The 17769-nt window shown below is 46.1% G+C and overlaps 1 protein-coding gene across 1 annotated transcript in view; it reads left to right on the top strand.

Moving 5' to 3' along the window:
• The window catches only part of LOC142574214 (uncharacterized), a 121699-nt gene extending 118162 nt beyond the window's left edge, over positions 1–3537 (top strand). Inside the window, exon 7 of the mRNA XM_075683363.1 lies at positions 3295–3537. Within this exon, the coding sequence (XP_075539478.1) occupies positions 3295–3402 (108 nt within the window). The 3' untranslated portion in view covers positions 3403–3537. The remainder of the gene's footprint in view (positions 1–3294) is intronic.
• The last annotated feature ends 14232 nt before the right edge of the window (positions 3538–17769 follow it).

Genomic DNA, 17769 nt, shown 5'->3' with positions numbered 1-17769 from the left:
CAAACTTGAAGGTCATGTCAATTGCCATGATGCAGTAACGTCCGGCAGCTAGGTTCTTCGAGGTTGTCCTAAAGAACAATGTGAACAATGAAAAACTGACTCTCTTACATACGTCCTAAAAATTTGTTACACTGATGACAATGCCAGCTCACATTGGTAAGACACAAAGTAAACAAAAATAAACACCAGGCCTAGAAGATAAGCCGGATGAAATATACTCCGAATACTAAAAAGCTGAACGACCTCTAAAATAAGTATTAGAATGGGCTTTACGCCACAAAGCTGCGCCTAAAAAGTTCCATAAAGGTGTTAATTTTAATTAAATATATGTAGCCTACTCAGACAAGGGAAGTATCAGTGTTAATATCTGTCCACATGCGCACTTCGAATTCCACATCATGCGTCACTGTATCACACAGACAGAAAGTTTCGTGCACCACAAACGAGTTAAAGTCAGAACTTGTTTATCTAATCTACACTCAAAATCCTTCCGTATCATCGCACATTTGAAGGTACCTGAAAAACATATTAAATATTTATATTTCTTAAATTCCTAATCTGAATTATTACTTTTGAAAACGGCCCCACTAGTTCCCCCACACAAACCGCATACGACAGCTGTGTTCCTGGTAGTGCGTTAAATCAGTTGAAAAAGCAAAGCAGGCGAGCGAAAAAAACCTAGTCGTCATCCCTATAGGAGAATGGTGTTGTCACAGTAAATTATTTCAGAGTCGAACGAATCAAGGCAAACAGCTGGCGTTTAAAGAAATCTCATGCTTCAACAGATAGTTCTGCCACTACAATCTGATCTGTGGCTTCAAGGGCAATCGTATGTGCATGAGGGAACATCGTAACAAAGATGTATTGGGTGGCGAGCGATCAATGCTTCACCAAGCTGGCCTTGTATGACAAATTATGAGCATGTTCAACTTGTTATTAATTCCTCGCATAGGTATTTGTTGGCCCACAAGAAAAGGTTACAGTAAAATATTGTGTATTTTTCGTTCGAATTCTTTGTAATTTTAACCTGCCGATATGCTCTAATTCAAGTATGCTCTTACAATGTCTCTTTATTTCTCGGCAAGACATATGGCCGGCTAGAGAGTTTTCACCGCCACTTCCAATTTCCCTACGAAAATTGGTAACGTGAACGTAAACGATAAAGAAAAAATATGTCTACGCCCCACTCGGGGAAAGACATTGCTTTCTTAGAGCAAAAGCATTTATTCATTCGTCACCATCTATATAAGCTTAGGCAACCTCGCAATATTTTATCAAGAGCCACACCCTGGTTTAACCCGACGCTTGCCTAAATAGCGACGTTTACACACACTGCTTAGCTCTTCGTGCCCTTGAACATGTAATCATTGCAGCTGCATAGGAAAATGAGCAAAATGAGAAAGGTCAAAGCAGGAGCCAACGTTTCGACTAGTGCACAAACGTTTGCTCCTGCTTTCACCTAGTTCTCATTTTGCTTACCGCCTTGAATTTCCATCTCCCGCCTTCCCCCTGTTTTAACTGCTTAAGAAGATAACTTGGGTGATGTGTACTCAGCAAGAGAACAATTAAAGAATATTTATTCTTAAATGCCTTGGGTATAAAACTGCGAACTTGTCTAAGAACCGTAAGCAATTTTCGCAAAATGGCAGCGCCTACGGGGCTCGAATTGTACCGTCATTTAGGTGCGAGGAGAACAGAAAATAATATACCTGACTAAAAGTTTAATTAGGCAAGTTTATTCATTACGGTCGAGTAAAAGGCGCAGAAATAGAAGACAAAAGAAACGAGGGCCGCTATAACAGAAAGCTATTGCAAACTTTTCTATTCCAATTCTGCAATCAGCCCTCCACGATTGGTCAGAAACTTTTCTGGAACACCCCAACTTCGCCTCTCTCTCAGGCGACGTCACGAAAAGCGAGATCGCTGCCCATATGACATGACGTGCACACAATGATTATGCATGATTCGACCGAACGAAAGAAAAATGCTTATTTCTGATTCGACATCTTTCCGCTATAAGCCCTCGGCTATTCGTGAAAACATTTCGGGCTGCACCCACTTCATCTGTCTGTCACTCGAGATGACAAAACCGCAAATACTTACCGCGTGAAAGTGACGGTTGCGCGTTAAAGATGAATTAATATGTCAAACAAAACTGAACTTTCTTCTGAATAGCCGCAGGCCGCTCCGTTACAAAAGGAATAAAGGATGGCTCCCGCCAATCGCTCAGGCACTGGCTACTCGCACCTGCCGCATAACATGGGTTTATTTGCGTACACTAAACCTTCTTGCATCGCAGTGTAAGGTTTTCGAGTATTTTCGGCATGTTTACGACCTCGTTCTGCCAATTCTTATTTCCTGACAATCCGTTTTAACATCATTTTTAAGCTTCCGTTGCATGCCGCCACAATTTTCGACCAGCCACCGCCAGCTATGTAAGGGAAAGTGGGCCAGCCGCCGACGCCGGCACCACCTTCTTCATCTGGTAATCGATTTTCAGTGCACTGACTCGGCCCCATCGAATCGCTCTGCACTTGAGCGTGCTCCTCGCCTCTTGTCAACCAATTAGATCAGACATGCGGCTCAGTGTAGGCAATGTTATTCGTTTTTCAAGCAAGCAAAAGTGACCTCCTATGAACGAGGAGAGCGTTTGATTGGTCTATCGAGGCAACACTGCGGGCCACGGGCTGGCGCTTGCGTCGGCGGTTAGCAAATATGACGTCAGGAGATTGGAATAAAAACATATTGGAATAGCTTTACGTTATAGGGGCCCAGTTATACAAGCAATTGGTTGTATGTCACCCGTTGCTTTCTGTCTTTTGTCGTTGTGCTCTTTCCTCATCAGCATTATTCTCAATTTGCCTGCGTACATAAAGTAATGGCCTTTATTTCAAGGGGAGGAAAAAGAAACAAATGAAAGGCAGGGACAACAGCCAGGGAAGTTCTGATTTTTCACGGGTGAAGAAATTGAACAAGATAGCAAGTACTCGTTTTCAGGAATACCCATGAAGCGATTATTAACAGGTCAATTTTCTTCTGCACGTCTATTTGCTTCATTTCTGCGTTCTTCTGAGAAATTGAGGCGGGATACATGCCCTATTTGCAGAATGTATTCAATGGTCACCGTATATTTCATGGAGGAATGACTCGAAGGATAGCATATTGGTGAACTGTGTGTGCAGCTGATGAGCGCAAGGTACCTCGCGCAAAACTTCAGCTAAAGAAAAGAAATTTCGTTCGTACAACAGCCCTAATAATACGACGGATGTTGACTTCTTTCGTCATGTATTACAGATGTCTGACTCAATAATGTACGGAGGAGAATGTCACCTCGGTGTATGCAAGAATGGTCGCTGTGAATCGGCGTTATACTCAACATGTGCAACATTTTATGGAAACTGATGACACGAACTCTCGGCAGGAATACTTTGTCTAGAATTGTTTTGCCAGAGAAAAGTAGTCGCAATTATCATAATTTTTATTCTGTAGGGTGTAAATTACGCAGTTTATCTCAATAAAAGTCAATTTTCTGGTGTTCCCGTCCATCTTTATGAATGACCGTGTTTTTCAATGTTCACAGAATTACTCATACATTTCTTTGTCAAACGAAATTATAACAAAGAGTACGTACGAAATGTCTCTAGTCGTTATCATAACTGTCTTTTTGACATTGAATTTAAACGGAGGGGGGGGGGCGCAATAACGTGTTTGGCACTGCCCAGCATCTTCAAGGACGGCTGAACACTATGAGCCTAATGGCAGACACTCCCTAACAGAAAACACGTGGTAGAGTAGTGCAGTAGTAACAGTAACAATATTAGCAGTAGCAGTAACAGTAACGCCAGCAACAGTAGTAGTAACTGTTGTAGGAGTAACCAGTAACAGCATCAATATTGTTCGAAAAGTCTTCGCCGTGGGCTTTCAACAACAAAAGAAATATTTAAAAAATAGAAATGTTCAAGAACGCTTTCAGAATTATTTAAACTTCTTATGGTAATCTCGTTACAATACTTACGCTCGCGCTTCCACGACTGTATGTCTTAGACAGAGTCGACTACTGTAGGTCTCAGACAATAATAAGAGTATATCTCACACAGTACTAGCACATAGGGCCAGAGATTTTTTCTTCAATTTTTGTAGGGCCACTCTACAATCAGTGTCCGGTGTATGCATACCTCTGAAACAATTTACGGTAACTAAGCGGTCGGTGTCAGTTACACCACTGGCCTTCAAGAACGGCTGCTTTCAGATTCTTTCGATATTATTTTTCAAGGAGATCAGACCAGAACATCTTTTCAGAACCAACACTAGCGCAAGCGTTTTGGGGACAATTTGAAATAGCGCTTTTATTGCCGTTCCTTTCGGAACTCTTTCTTACGCTTTTTTGAATATTGTTTTGTATAGCATTGATAATGCCTTACAATTCATGCCACTATTTCTACCACTCACTGAATATCTTGCACAAGATTTATATACATAAATTACTGTCAACGTTACTTTAAAATCTAGTGGGTTCACGAAGCAAAATTTTCGTGCTTGAAATACGCATTGCATGTTAAACCATAAGCGCCTCACAATAACCTTACATAATTTGAGCGCACTTAGTGGCGTAGAAAAGCTATACGAGACTTTTCATATTTCGCAATTTAATCACGAAGCAGAAAGGCGACACTGAGTGGTGATGAAATGAATTCGCACCTAAGGAAACGGCTCTTAGGGGCAATAGAAACCCACATGAAAGGCGACTCTTTTGTGTATAGAAAACACCGGATGTGATTGGCGAAGCTGATCGACGTCATGGCCATTGTGTGTCACTTTGGTATTGCATTTGTGTCTCGGCAGTTTGTTGCTGCTTTTGATCCTCCAAGTGAAATAATTGCGAGCGTAATTCAACGGTGACGATTTTGGTGTGCTGCTGGGGGCCAGAGAGTGCGGAGTGGTATGCAGAGAGTGCAGAGAGTCCGATATGGTATCGAATTATTTCAAGGAAGGCGATTCAGCAGTGGCCCCCGTCACCAGACGTATCACAACCGTGGCAGAATAGTGGTCGCTGTCGGGGGAAAGGGCTCGAGAAGAAACTTTAGCTCGGGTGCTTCTATCTAAATACATGTAAAAGGATAATTTGTTTTTCTTGGCCACCAATGCACCAAATTTGGCGAGGTTTGCTGCATTTAAAAGCAAAACCTAAAAGCTAGTGTTTCGTGGTTTCAAATTTTCGGTTTAGGTTGTCAATATTTTTTTAAACAGTGACAAAAGTCGAAATTGTTCAGAAAAAGAAAGTATCAAATTTACAACTCTGTAACTCACCAATGAAAAATGATATCACAACTATGTAAATTGCATCTAATAGTACATTTAAAGAGGCCAAAATGAATCTAAAAAAATTTAGCAATACAGAAATGCAGCTATTTTTTAGAATCCTTGTAAACAACGTATGAAGCTCACGTACGATATAAGATGACATATGATAATTGTCCTCTTTCCATGATATAGTGGATGCCGTTTACAGAACCACAATATTTGTTCTTGATTCATAGCTATTAATTTCTAAACTTCGTGCTTCTATTTTATTTTTCAAACTTTCGAGTTTTTTGAAATCTGCTTAGCAAAATTCAAGCTCTAAATTGAATTCGCGCTTCCAACGATCAGTAGAATTTAACTTTCTCTCTCAAATGCAACGCATTTTACTAAAATCAGTCCAGGGGTTATCTCAGAAAAACGTTTCTTGCGTTTTACATTATTTGAGTAGGCCGCGTCTGAGTTGGACCTTGGCTAAGCTTCCTCTTAAAGGCCACCCAATTTCAGATAGAAATCTTAACTTAAATGTGAGCTGAGTGCCCAGTTAGTATTGTGTATAGCCATATTGGGCCCTCTACTCTCAGTTACCATGAGAAACTGAGAACACCCAGCACGAATATGTCAAAGGCATTTTGAGTCATGTGAGCGATGCGCCTGGGCCTTCGTGGCTCGGGCTGTGTCGTCATTTCTGTCGAAAGAGCCAAGAAAATTTCATATTTGACTAAACGTTTAACTTTATCGAGTTTGTTTATTGCTGAAGAGAAAGAGACGTAGAAAATAGAGAAAAAGAAAGAAGTTACACAAGCAGTCGCATATGTCTGTGTCGCTTTCCAGTTTTTGGTATTCCTGCCCACTTTCACCGACAGCATCTATATCAATCTGTTCACGTGCATCAAGGAATAAGTTTGTTTTACGAATAGGAAGTTAGCCGTATCCAAAAGCCCTTATTTCTTAGCTTCTTTCTTCTAGCGTTCTTCGTCTAATTTTGAGATAAGAGAAGGCATTATTCTCAGCTTTGCCGCCTGCATGCCCACCATATATGCGAAATTCATTGGACAGTCGTTAGATGCTCTTTTGTAGCAGCGACTCGTCGCCTAGCGTTTTCTCAGCTATGTACATTTCCGTGGAACGTTGCCTGCTTCGACGGATAACCTGAGCTTTTCTCTCTTGTTGTCGTCGTCTATCTCATAGCTACAGCCCCACTTCCCCTTATTTTACAATAGGGTTATCTCCTCCACGGAAAAGGAAACCGTCCCGCCGACCTGCGGGTAGCACCACGAAGGCGGATCATAGTACCGCTTTAGACACTGGACATGCACAATTTCGCTTCCTCGACGGCGATGACCCAAACGTAGCTTGAAGGCTTCCACGATATAGTTGACGGGAGGCGTTTTGTTTATCACGCGGTATAAACCCTGGTACTTCGACGCGAGTTTCGGTGACAGTCCAGGGGTAGGGACTGGAACCCAAAGCCACACTAGCGAGCCAGGAGCATAGGATACAGGAGCACCGGAAGTTTCCCGATGGTGCTTCTGGCGTTGCTGGTCTTCTGACGTAAATATACGGGATAGCTTGCGACACTCTTCGGCGTGTGCAGCACCTTCGGATAAGGTAGTGGTTTTCGGTTTGTCCAGGCGGTACGGATGCTTAGTATCCATTGTGGAAAAAGCTTCGCGTCCATACAGGAGAAAGAAGGGCGAAAATCCCGTGGTAGTCTGCGTGGTGGCATTGCAAGCGTAGGTCAGAAATGGCGGAACATGGTCCCACTTGCTTTGGTCGGATGGAACATACATGGCCAGCATGTCACCAAGAGTGCGATTAAGGCGCTCGGCCATGCCATTAGTCTGCGGATAATAATAGCCATTATTTTGCGGAGAGCCTCGATGACGTCAGATAGGAAGACGCGGCCTCTATCACTGAGTAATTCTCTGGGAGCTCCGTGGTGAAGGATGATGTGGCGCAGGAGAAACCAGGCGACGTCACGTGTAGAAGCGCTGTACAAAGGGGAAGTTTGCGCATAGCGCGTAAGATGGTCGACGGCCACAATTACCCAGCGATTGCCGTCTGATGTTGTTGGCAGAAGTCCATAAGTGTCGATGTATACTCGATCAAAAGCACATGCTGGGCAAGGCAAAGGCTGCAATGGGGTTGTGGAACGACGAGGGGGACCTTCGTGGCGTTGGGAAACGAGACAGGAGCGCACATAATGACGTATGAAAAGATAGATCTCCCGCCAGTAGTAACGAAGGCGTAGACGCGCGTACGTCTTCAGTACACCTGCACGCGCGCACTTAGGCGCCGTCACTGTCGGCTACCCCGCATTGTGCCGGTATGCCACTTGCCGCTATCGACGGCGCATGCGCGGCCAGCGCGCCGAGTAAAAGTGGTCACTAGATGTACTTCACATACAAGGGCGAGCAACGCGAGGCCGACAAATTTAGAAGGCCTTTAGATGCGCGAGGAACGGGCAATCTGCTTCAATGCAGAGTCACACTCGCTAAATTGAATTCATTATTCCGCGCATGGCATGAACATTGTGGGCACGCGCAATAGCATTCCTCATAAGAAGCTGTGTGCGAATACTGGTCTCACTGGAACGGCTATAGTAAATATTAAGCTAAATCCATGGATTCCTATGATTAGACAGCATACAGCTTTAGAATAGCGTTTGTTTTATGTACGGTAAGCATAAGCACCTTTGCGTGATGTTACGGAGCTTCCCTTCTACTTATTGTAACGTACGGAAACTCAAACGCAAGGATTACGTCGAAAGAGAGGGCACCGTCTGGGGCCTCGTGCCAAACGTTTCCAAACAAACACAATCCCTTAGTACGCATCATGTCGTTGCTATGCGGACGCGTTTGGTTAGGCCTACGTACACCTTAGCCACCGAACGATCTCAGAAAATTGACGCGCTATGCGCTCATAACAGACGTTTTAGGTGCGTTTAGAGGAAGCGAAAGCTCATTTCAATTGTCACCCGCGATCAACGCGAGTGAGAGCGTAGGCATCATGAGAAATGAAGCTGAAGCGTTAGCCATGGGTGCCTCCATGTTCGACAACGCTACTTCTTAGCGTCCGTAAATGTTACGAACGGTAAACTCGCTACATGACGCACGTTATCATCTCGCACGTAAACCTCAAAACCCAATAACGTTCGCTGCATGCGCAGTAAAGACAACGCTATTTTTTTCACGTACACCCGGTGACAAAATATTGCGGGGCACGAGATCTGAGAAAAAGCTCAATATCTCTGCCACTTGACAAAGCAGCCTGGTATTTCCATTTCGGGCATCGACTACACTACGCTAACAATATTGTCGTATACAGTTTTACTGGCTATTGTTACATGCTGCTTGGGAGTTGAACCTTTTCGGAGATACCGTGGTCCGTAAACGTTTGTCGCCGTGTGTACGTAGTGGGCATACGTTCGGTTGCAAACGCTATTCTATAACTGCCTAGTGACAAGCATCACCGGTTTACCATCCGACTCGTCTCGCACTCCATCAAGGCGTGACAGCAGCGAGGCCGTTGGTGGCCCTCATCGCGCATGCGTATAAGCGCCTTCGTGATGTTTCTGCTGCAGAGCAGCTGTGGCTTCGTGTGTCGTATAGCGCCCCGTTGAATAGGAGCTTGAGCGCAACTACAAACATTCTTAGCACTCGCAGTGCATCGCCCTTCCGAGGAAACTGCAAATTTTTTTGCGTATGACCAAACCAGTGTTTGATTACGCTTTTGCGAGATATCACCACCACCTCGCATCCGCAATCGATACATAGCCCCTTGACATTGCTAGACACTGCTCCCATAGAAGAAGCAATGCCTGTGCGTATGGAACATGCAACATAAAAAATTAAAAAATGCTAAAAACGCCGGAAGGCTATCTCGATAGCGCAAATGTTTCATTTGTCGCCTTAGTATTATCTTATTTGAATTACCTTGTTCTATAAAAAGTGCAATTGTGACCTGTCGCATATTACAAAAGCCGTGGAAACGAAAAGAACCGCAAAAACACAAGTTCGTGCAGTTCGAACTATAATTTGAACGCTATAAAAAGTATTCAACGTCAAGATGCAACATACTACGGAAAATTTGAATATAGTCCCACATCCGCACAGGCATTGGTGCTCCTATAATAACGACCCAAGGCTCAAGTAGGTGCGGCGAACATCAGCTCAGGCAAGAATGCCTCGCCCAATCTATAACACCTTTCTACCGAATCCTCTGGGAGAACATGCAGTGCCTCAGATGTAATCGAAACCCGCTTCTTTGTTTCCGTAGTGAACAGCGGCCACTCTTCACCGTCCACCTTCGGCAGAGACCTGCGACAATGTTAATGCGGTTATCAAAACCCATGAAATTATTTTTTTAAACCGAGCACTATCTCTAATGGTATCGTCGTCGCAAAACATAGTAGTGAGAAGCTTCGTCATTCGATGCCTAAATACTTAGCAAAAAATGTTTTTTCTGCAATAATGAAGTACAAAAAATATACTTAAATATACGGGGAAATGCACTTCCTCATTGATAGAGTGATTTTTGCACATCTACCATAATTTCATGCATAGCTTCTAAGTAGAAAATTTGGGTTCATATGAGGAAGTGTGTATTTGCATCAATGTTTAGGCTGCGGCGAACCTTTGTATTGGACCCTGAAATACATTCAGAGTTCTTTTTACACCGGCTGCTCATAAAATTCTTCGAAGTGTAAGTATGCCTTCCCGCACATAGCCACAAGCAAGCCTCTACATTCAGCAAGTGAGACAAGTATACCTCGCACTCAAGCGACCCTTCCGAGCTTGTGTAACAAGAGAGATAAGTTCAAACTGCATTTCCCACGGTTGGTGCAGTGCGTGCCACATTCTAGAAGGCGCTTTGCTCGCACATCCCCATGACACCGAGTAGACGCTGGAAGAAGGCTCTGCTAGAAGGCGCGTTTGTTTGAATGGCAGCTGCTCTAAAACAGAAAGCAAAACGAAAATAAAATAAAAATTTTGGAGCCTTAAAAATTCTGCTTACTTTACCCCTGTGTCTGCGGACTGCTCGTCCGATATCTAACAGCGGCTTTTAAAAAGCAGTTCTCTTTTTTTACATTTGGAATATACTGTGCGCAATAAGCATCAACATGAAACGCGATTACGTCGCTGCTCTGTCTGTAAGTCTCAAGAGGATGTAAGTAACCAGCTGGGATATAGGAAAGAGCTTGCAAAGTATCAGTGATTTAGGTCAGTGGCAATTCAAACCCCTATAACTTTCAAACAGTGTGAAATATTTTCTTATACAGTTTCGCTGTCATGAAGTTTGAACTGCTCGAACTCGCGAACATCTACTAAATTTTTTTCTTCATTCTTCGCCTCAAGGTAAAGAAGGTATAGCTGAGTAAGCGGTATAAGGAGGATGTCACAACGATGGTGGTGGCTGCCGTCGTCATTGCAGTAACGGAAACGTAATAGAGGCGCACGTAGCAAACCCATTTTCAACGTTTTAGGCGGTGCTTCAGCAAAATGAACACAATTAAATACACTTTACTTAAGTCCATTGTATACAGCCCAAGACATGAGAACATAAAAAACAAATTTACATGCGCTCCTAATCACTTCAGTCTTATAGTATACGGCGCTTCGCCAGTGCAATATGATTTGAAAGCGCAAAAAAGCCGAGCGAAAGGCTAAGTGGGCAGCACTCGACCGAACTCAAATGTCCAGTTACAGCGCTGTCGTCTTCTGCCAGAAGCCCGCGCTTGCAGGCAGTCGGTTACTGCGCACAGATTTACAATCGCGAATAAAATTTTGCCTTTTATGGAAATGCACCCGCGTGGGGTTTGATCATTACAATGACTTTGCGCTTTCCGGTGTAGAATGTGCAGACGCGCGAATAGTGCTGTAGAGGAGAGTGTTTTGTGATTGCTGATTTCTACAGCGATGACACGTTGCGTGTGAATAAAGTGCAATGGCAGTGTCCTGTGGTGCACTTTTCGCACCATCTAGCGGAGGCGACGCTGGCTCGGTAGAGTGTGTTCCCGCATGCTGAATGTGTGCTACCCAAGCGGCCAGGGCTCCCCTGCTCGCCTGAACCAACTCTCCATTCCTAGGCTAACTAGAGATTTTCAGTGGCGCACCTTGAAAGCCAAGGTAGACTGCGTTATTGTCTGACACCGGTGTGGTTCATAAAATCTTGGGTGACCAATGACTCACAGAGGCCGACATCACTTCAGAATAGAAGCGCGTGTGTTGGTTGCTTCCGCGTGAGGCGATCCGTGGTAAACAGAGCCATACTATAACCAAATGCGGCTACGGTGTAACGCCCGAGTACGCAATGGCGCACACAGCGAATCCCACAGCTCCCGTTCTCTAGACAGTCACCATGGCCGCTGAATTGTGATGACACAGCGATGACTGGTCGTGCATTTCACTACTTCCTTCGATGCCGTGTACGACGATCGTCTGCATGATTTAAGCGTAGGTCAGGCACGAATATATATATAAATATGTGTGTGTGTGTGTGTGTGTGTGTGTGTGTGTGTGTGTGTGTGCGTGCGTGCGTGTGTGCGTGCGTGCGTGCGTGCGTGCGTGTGTGTGTGTGTGCGTGTTGAATGCCAAGAATGCCCGAAGCTTATACTTTTCGTATCACGGATATAGTGGAATACAGTGCTTAATGACGCAATGAAGAGTCGAGAAATTATTTTTTAGCTGCTTTTAGAAAAAATTCTGTATACATTGGAGAAGTCTTCATGCGTCATAAGTATTAGCCCCTCTTCAACCCAAAGAGTATGAGTGACCGAAAGTGATCAGACGTTCTTAAATTCTGAATTTTTTTCTAACTACCCTATTGACCAACCTCATTTGCCCTGTAACATCCATATCCAATAATCACACATGAATCATATAGGATTCCATATACAGACTCGTTTTTCGGATTTGTCGTATGCCGCAAATGGATATGGCGAATATGAAGAATACGTCTTTTTTTTCACCAGCATATTTAGTGTTGAGAGAACGGAAGACAGCATGGTGGAAATTTGACAGTAGTTTTTCGTTTATAGCGGACGACAGATGAGCGGCCCTCCATCGCAAAAATGGAATAGCTGCCAATGGAAGGAAAACGCAGTCGAAGATGGCAGAGTATTAGAAGATACGATGAGGTGCAATTTTAGGCAGGTTACAGAGTGCGCTAACGGAAGAGCCGGGTGACTGGAGGTCGCGACGAGAGGTCGTGCAACACATATAGAGGTATGAAGTATAGTCTACTGGTGATGACCAGATGAGTACTTTTACGGTTACGGTTAAACGTAGCGACCCTCTCATACGTTTCCAGCCAGCTTTCCGGGTCCTCAAATGTGGAACCGCGGAACGTCGGTGGTTCCCTGGGCTGCTGCAGCACGATGGGGGACGCTGGGGCTGCCATTGGACTTGCCTTGGACACAATCTTCTTGGTCTCAGGCAAAAGTCCGTGCTCCGGGGGCAGCTGTTGAAGACGGCGGCTTGCTCGATGTTCCGGGATGGCGCTGGTGTTGTCTTCGCGGTCTGGGCTTGAATTATGGCTTGTCGGGGGCGTCCGGTACATGAACGTAAAGCACCTCCACCATATGTCACGTGGTGGTGACGTTGAGTAACACAGTAGCAATACTGTGAACGACAAAACTAACTTTTAATGGGCGAACCTGTGCCCACAAAAACAGGCTACACTTATAGCGCAACGATAACGGCGAACACGGTCGGCGATCGTCGAAAATCTGATCAGCGGGTCAAGCACGTCGGCTTCTATACAGCAGTCGTGGAATGTTCCAGACTAATCGTTGGGACCCGCGTGCCTTCCACAAAGTTCTACACCATTCGCGTCACGCGATGAAATCTGATAACACAAGGTTTGACGACAACAGACAGCCGGATAGAAGCATCGATAACTTTCCAGAAACTTCGGATACATGCAGGCGCGTCCCACGCTGTGCGATAACATTTGTTAGGCGGCGAAGCGTGGTCGCCCGATAAATATAAGTACACGTGTCAATACCCTCCTCTCAAAAAGCATCGACCCGATGCCGCATGCAAACGAAAGTAATAAAGAAAAACACCCGTAGCAAAGAAAACAAGGAAGTTCGTCAGCGTCCGTGAAAGGGTTTCAGACGCACCACGTGCACCACTTCAGATCGTGCGTGGCGCCGCTGTGAATGCGAAATTCCGCCTGGCACGACCTCGTAGTCCAGTGCGCCAATACGTCGAATGACTTTGTAGGCTCCGAAATAGCGGCGCAATAGTTTCTCACTCAGTGCTCGTCGGCGTATGGGGGTCCAAACCCAAACACGGTCGCCGGGCTGGTATTCGACGAAGAGTCGGCGGAGGTTGTAGTCTCGGCTGACGGTCCTCTTGTGGTTGTTGATCCGTAGGCGGGCGAGATGTCGGGCTTATTCGGTGCGCTGGAGATAGCTATCGACGTCAACATTCTCTTAGTCAGTGAGGTGGGGCAGCATGGCGTTGAGCGTCGGCGTCGGGTTCCTGCCGTAAACCAGTTTAAACGGCGTGATCTGTGTTGTTTCTTGTACCGCCGTGTTGTAAGCGAAGGTTACATACAGCAGGACAGCGTCCCACGCCTTGTGCTCGACGTCGACGTACAGTCGCGATCTTTTTGAGGGTGAACACGGGAGCGCCTGGATTTCCGTACTGCCAGCTCAGTTTACCGGCGGCAGCGAGAAGCAGTGCGCATGCGCAGTGCGTCTCTCGTGTAAGAATTCTACCTTCGCGCGCATTGCGTCACGCAAGCACGCGCGTGTCGTCTGCTACACGCACACCGCTTCAAGAGCGGTAAGAATGTTGAACTTGAAATTGCATACCGCACGATGTATGAATAAACTTGAACTATGTTATCTTTTGCCAACGTTCCTAAGATCATTGTTGGACTGTAGCTAAGCTTTTGCGACGCATGCGTATTATACTGGCGGGCGTAATAGTGACCACCCCTGTGTTCGAGGAAAGTCTATATTCGTTCACATTACCGCACTGATCAGAGCAACTGCTTAACGTCAGCATGGCCTGTGTTCCTAAAGACGAGAGGTGGAAAATAGTAGAACTTTCGTTGAAGTGATATTCTCAGCGCTCCATCGGCGCATTGGTGGAGAGGCCGCTGAAGACTGTCAGTAGGATCATCCAAGCGTTCAGGAAGGAAGGCCGCATTTCTGACTCCCCACATAGGCGTCGGGCAAGGGTAACGACAGGTGAAGAAGATGTGCTTATGGTAGCGGCGGTAGTGCAGAATCCCTTTCAGTCGGCGAGGGAAGTGCGGAAGCTGCTCGATGTGGACGCTTCCGTTGTTACCATACGGCGACGCCTCAGGAGTGCTGGATTGGGCAGTTATGTGGCTGCACAGAAGCCCTCTCTCACCGTTTCGAACAAGGTGTCACGCCTGCAATTTGCCGAAGCCCACGCCTTCTGGACTTCCGATGACTGGGGCCGAGTAATCTTCTCGGACGAGTCGACTTTTTCAACCCGCCAAGACCAACGCGTGCGGCTGTGGCGCACAATAGGAACACGGTAAGAAAATGTTTCTTAGTGGACTTTATTTTGTGTGAAGAACTGAATTTAATACAATTTCCATGCAGTTACGAGCCAGCCAATCAGCAGGGAGTCGCGGCGAGCGGGCGCACCTGCGTGAACGTGTGGCGCGCGATGTCGAGACATGGTCTCGGGCCTCTATGCCGCATCGAGGGCACTCTTACTTCGCAGCGCTATTGCAGCGAAATCTTGGAAAACGTGCTCCTTCCTTACGCCCACGCCACTTTCCCCTATGCTGATTTTGTGTTCCAGCGTGACATTGCGCCGGTGCACACCGCGAAAATTGTGAAAGAGCACCTACAAACTCGTGGGGTCCATCTGCTCTCCTGGCCGGCAAAGGCCGCTTACATGAACATCTGTGAAAACGTATGGGGCCGCATAAAAGCAACGATGGTGCTACGCCCTATTCATTCGGCAACTGCGGTCGAGCTGTGGGTAGCCGTTTCCCAAGATTTGGAGCATCTTAGAGCAAGTAACTTTGTTCCTGCCCTGTAATCTTCCCTACCGTCTAAAATGGCGGCAGTTGTCGCTGCAAAAGAGAATATGACAAAATATTAAAGAAAGCGAAACAGCGATTATTTCCAGGTTGCAGCTGTTACTTTTCCGAGTCTTTCATTATTTTGTGAAAAATGGACAAAATAAAAGTTCTGACGTTTGCGTTTGTTAGCTTGTTTTCTGCATTCCGTGCCTACAAAAACTCGGCAGAAAAGTAGGTAACGATTTCCAGGGAATTAGTGTAACGCTATGAATAAGGAACACACCATTCATAATGGAAACATCTCGATTTCGCTTACAGTGATAATTCGGTCATCGCCGAGGAAACAAAAAAGCAGCTAGCATACGACAAGAGAGCGCTCCGATGACGTGATGCGCGCGAAGGGACGCTACTCTTGCCGCGCATGGGCACAGAAATTGTGAGGCGCCACTAAACTTCAGTGGTAGTATCATTCGCCACGCGCTCCCGTGTTCATGCTCAAAAAGATTGCGACTGTAACATCGCTAGCATGTCGGCGAGGGTCTTGTTCAGGCGCTCCGTGAGACTATTCGTCTGCGGATGGTAGGCAGTTGTCCTCCTGTGGCTTGTTCAAGGTAAATATACCTGGTAGCGAAGCTTCCATAGGAGCCCATACGTTCAAAACATGGCGGTCCATCGGCGGTCCATGGGGCTTAGCGCCATCTGTATGCGGTGGGAACACTTCCGGCGGAAGAAAAAACAATGTAACGCCATGTCCGGTAAAAGCAGAAGTGACGTCATTTTGTTTTCGAAGACGCGAAATTTGTTTTGTTCTTCCTTTGGAGCTATATATTCAAATGCCCCGCCATTCGACTTGATGGGCGTTTCGAGCTTTCAGCGTGGAAAGCGATGCAGGAAAAGGCCAGCCGTACGGTTGTCGAAATCGCATCCCTTCACAGAACATACTTTCATTGGAGGCTGACGAAAGCTTTAGGCGTAGAGTGCTGATCCTATTGTTGGATGCCAAGCCCGTCAGCCAGCGCAGTCGCACGAAAACAACTACACAATTATCTGGCGGTCATAACTCACTACTTTTGACTGAACAGATTCAGAAGCAACGAAGCTACCTGCGTCACCAAACTCAGACAAACTTCGACAAGCAAGAAAGCACAAACTGTGAGAGGGGCGTATTTCAACAGGTGATACGAGCGCGCCTTTCTGCCCATTTCAAGACGTGCATTGCATTGCGAGTGATAGTGGCGTCAACGCCCCCTGTAGCGATGGGCGCTGAAAAGAAATGCATTTATTAATAATAATAAAATTAAACTTGTATTTTCTTAACTCGTCACGAATATATAAAATTGACTAGGAATTTTATTTTTGTTGAATGAATCTAACTGTGGTCTCGTTTGAATTAAAAGATGCGTTTTTCTTTTCCAATGTTTGTTCCCTCCAAACATAGTCGCGCTTCAAACGCTGCTCCCATAACCCCCCATGGTGATGTCGGTGACAAACTGTACTGAACCGCTTTTCGTCCGAAGCTTCGCGACCTATTTGAATCGACCTTGGCTTGTCTGGCTGTACTGCAGAATGGCTTGGATGAGCTCTGCTGTAAAAGCCGTTCCTCTGTCGGTGATGAGGACTTCTGGGGCACCATGTCGCAGCAGGGTGTTCTCGACGAAAAATTCCGCCACTTCGGCTGCGCTGCCTTTTGGTAGAGCTTTAGTTTCAGCAAAGCGGGTGAGATAGTCCGTCGCCACCACGATCCACTTATTTCCGGATGTTGACGTCGGAAATGGCCCCAACAAATTCATCCCAATCTGCTGGAATGGTCGGCGAGGAGGTTCGATCGGCTGTAGTAATCGTGCTTGCCTTGTCGGTGGTGTCTTGCGTCGCTGACAGCCTCGGCATGTCTTGACGTAACGGGCGACGTCGGCGGTCAGACGCGGGCAGTAATACCTTTCCTGTATTGTCGACAGCGTCCGGGAGAATCCGAGGTGCCCAGCGGTTTGATCGTCGTGTAGGGCGTGCAGAATTTCTGGACGCAGCGCTGAAGGTACAACAAGAAGGTAGCTGGCGGGGACTGGTGAGTTCTTCATGAGCAGGTTGTTTTGTAGCGTGAACTAAGACAACCCGTGCTTAAATGCCCTTCGGACAACGTCGGTGTTCCTTCCAAATACTCGACGAGGCCTTTCAGCTCCGGGTCTGCTCGTTGCTGTTTAGTGAAGTCTTCCGTGCTTATTATCCCAAGGAAGGCGTCGTCTTCCTCGTCGTATTGCGGCGGGGGATCAATGGGGGCGCGTGATAAGCAGTCGGCGTCGGAGTGTTTTCTTCCGGACTTGTATATTAGAGTGACGTCATATTCTTGCAGTCTGAGGCTCCACCGCGCCAGCTGTCTAGAAAGGTCCTTTAAGTTAGCTAGCCAACACAACGCGTGATGGTCGCTGACGACATTGAATGGCCTGCCATAGA

The sequence above is a fragment of the Dermacentor variabilis genome, chromosome 3 (assembly GCF_050947875.1).
Source record: "Dermacentor variabilis isolate Ectoservices chromosome 3, ASM5094787v1, whole genome shotgun sequence".
Lineage (NCBI taxonomy): Eukaryota > Metazoa > Arthropoda > Arachnida > Ixodida > Ixodidae > Dermacentor > Dermacentor variabilis.
The sequence above is the reverse complement of the archived record's forward strand: the minus strand, read 5'-3'. Positions and strand labels throughout refer to the sequence as shown.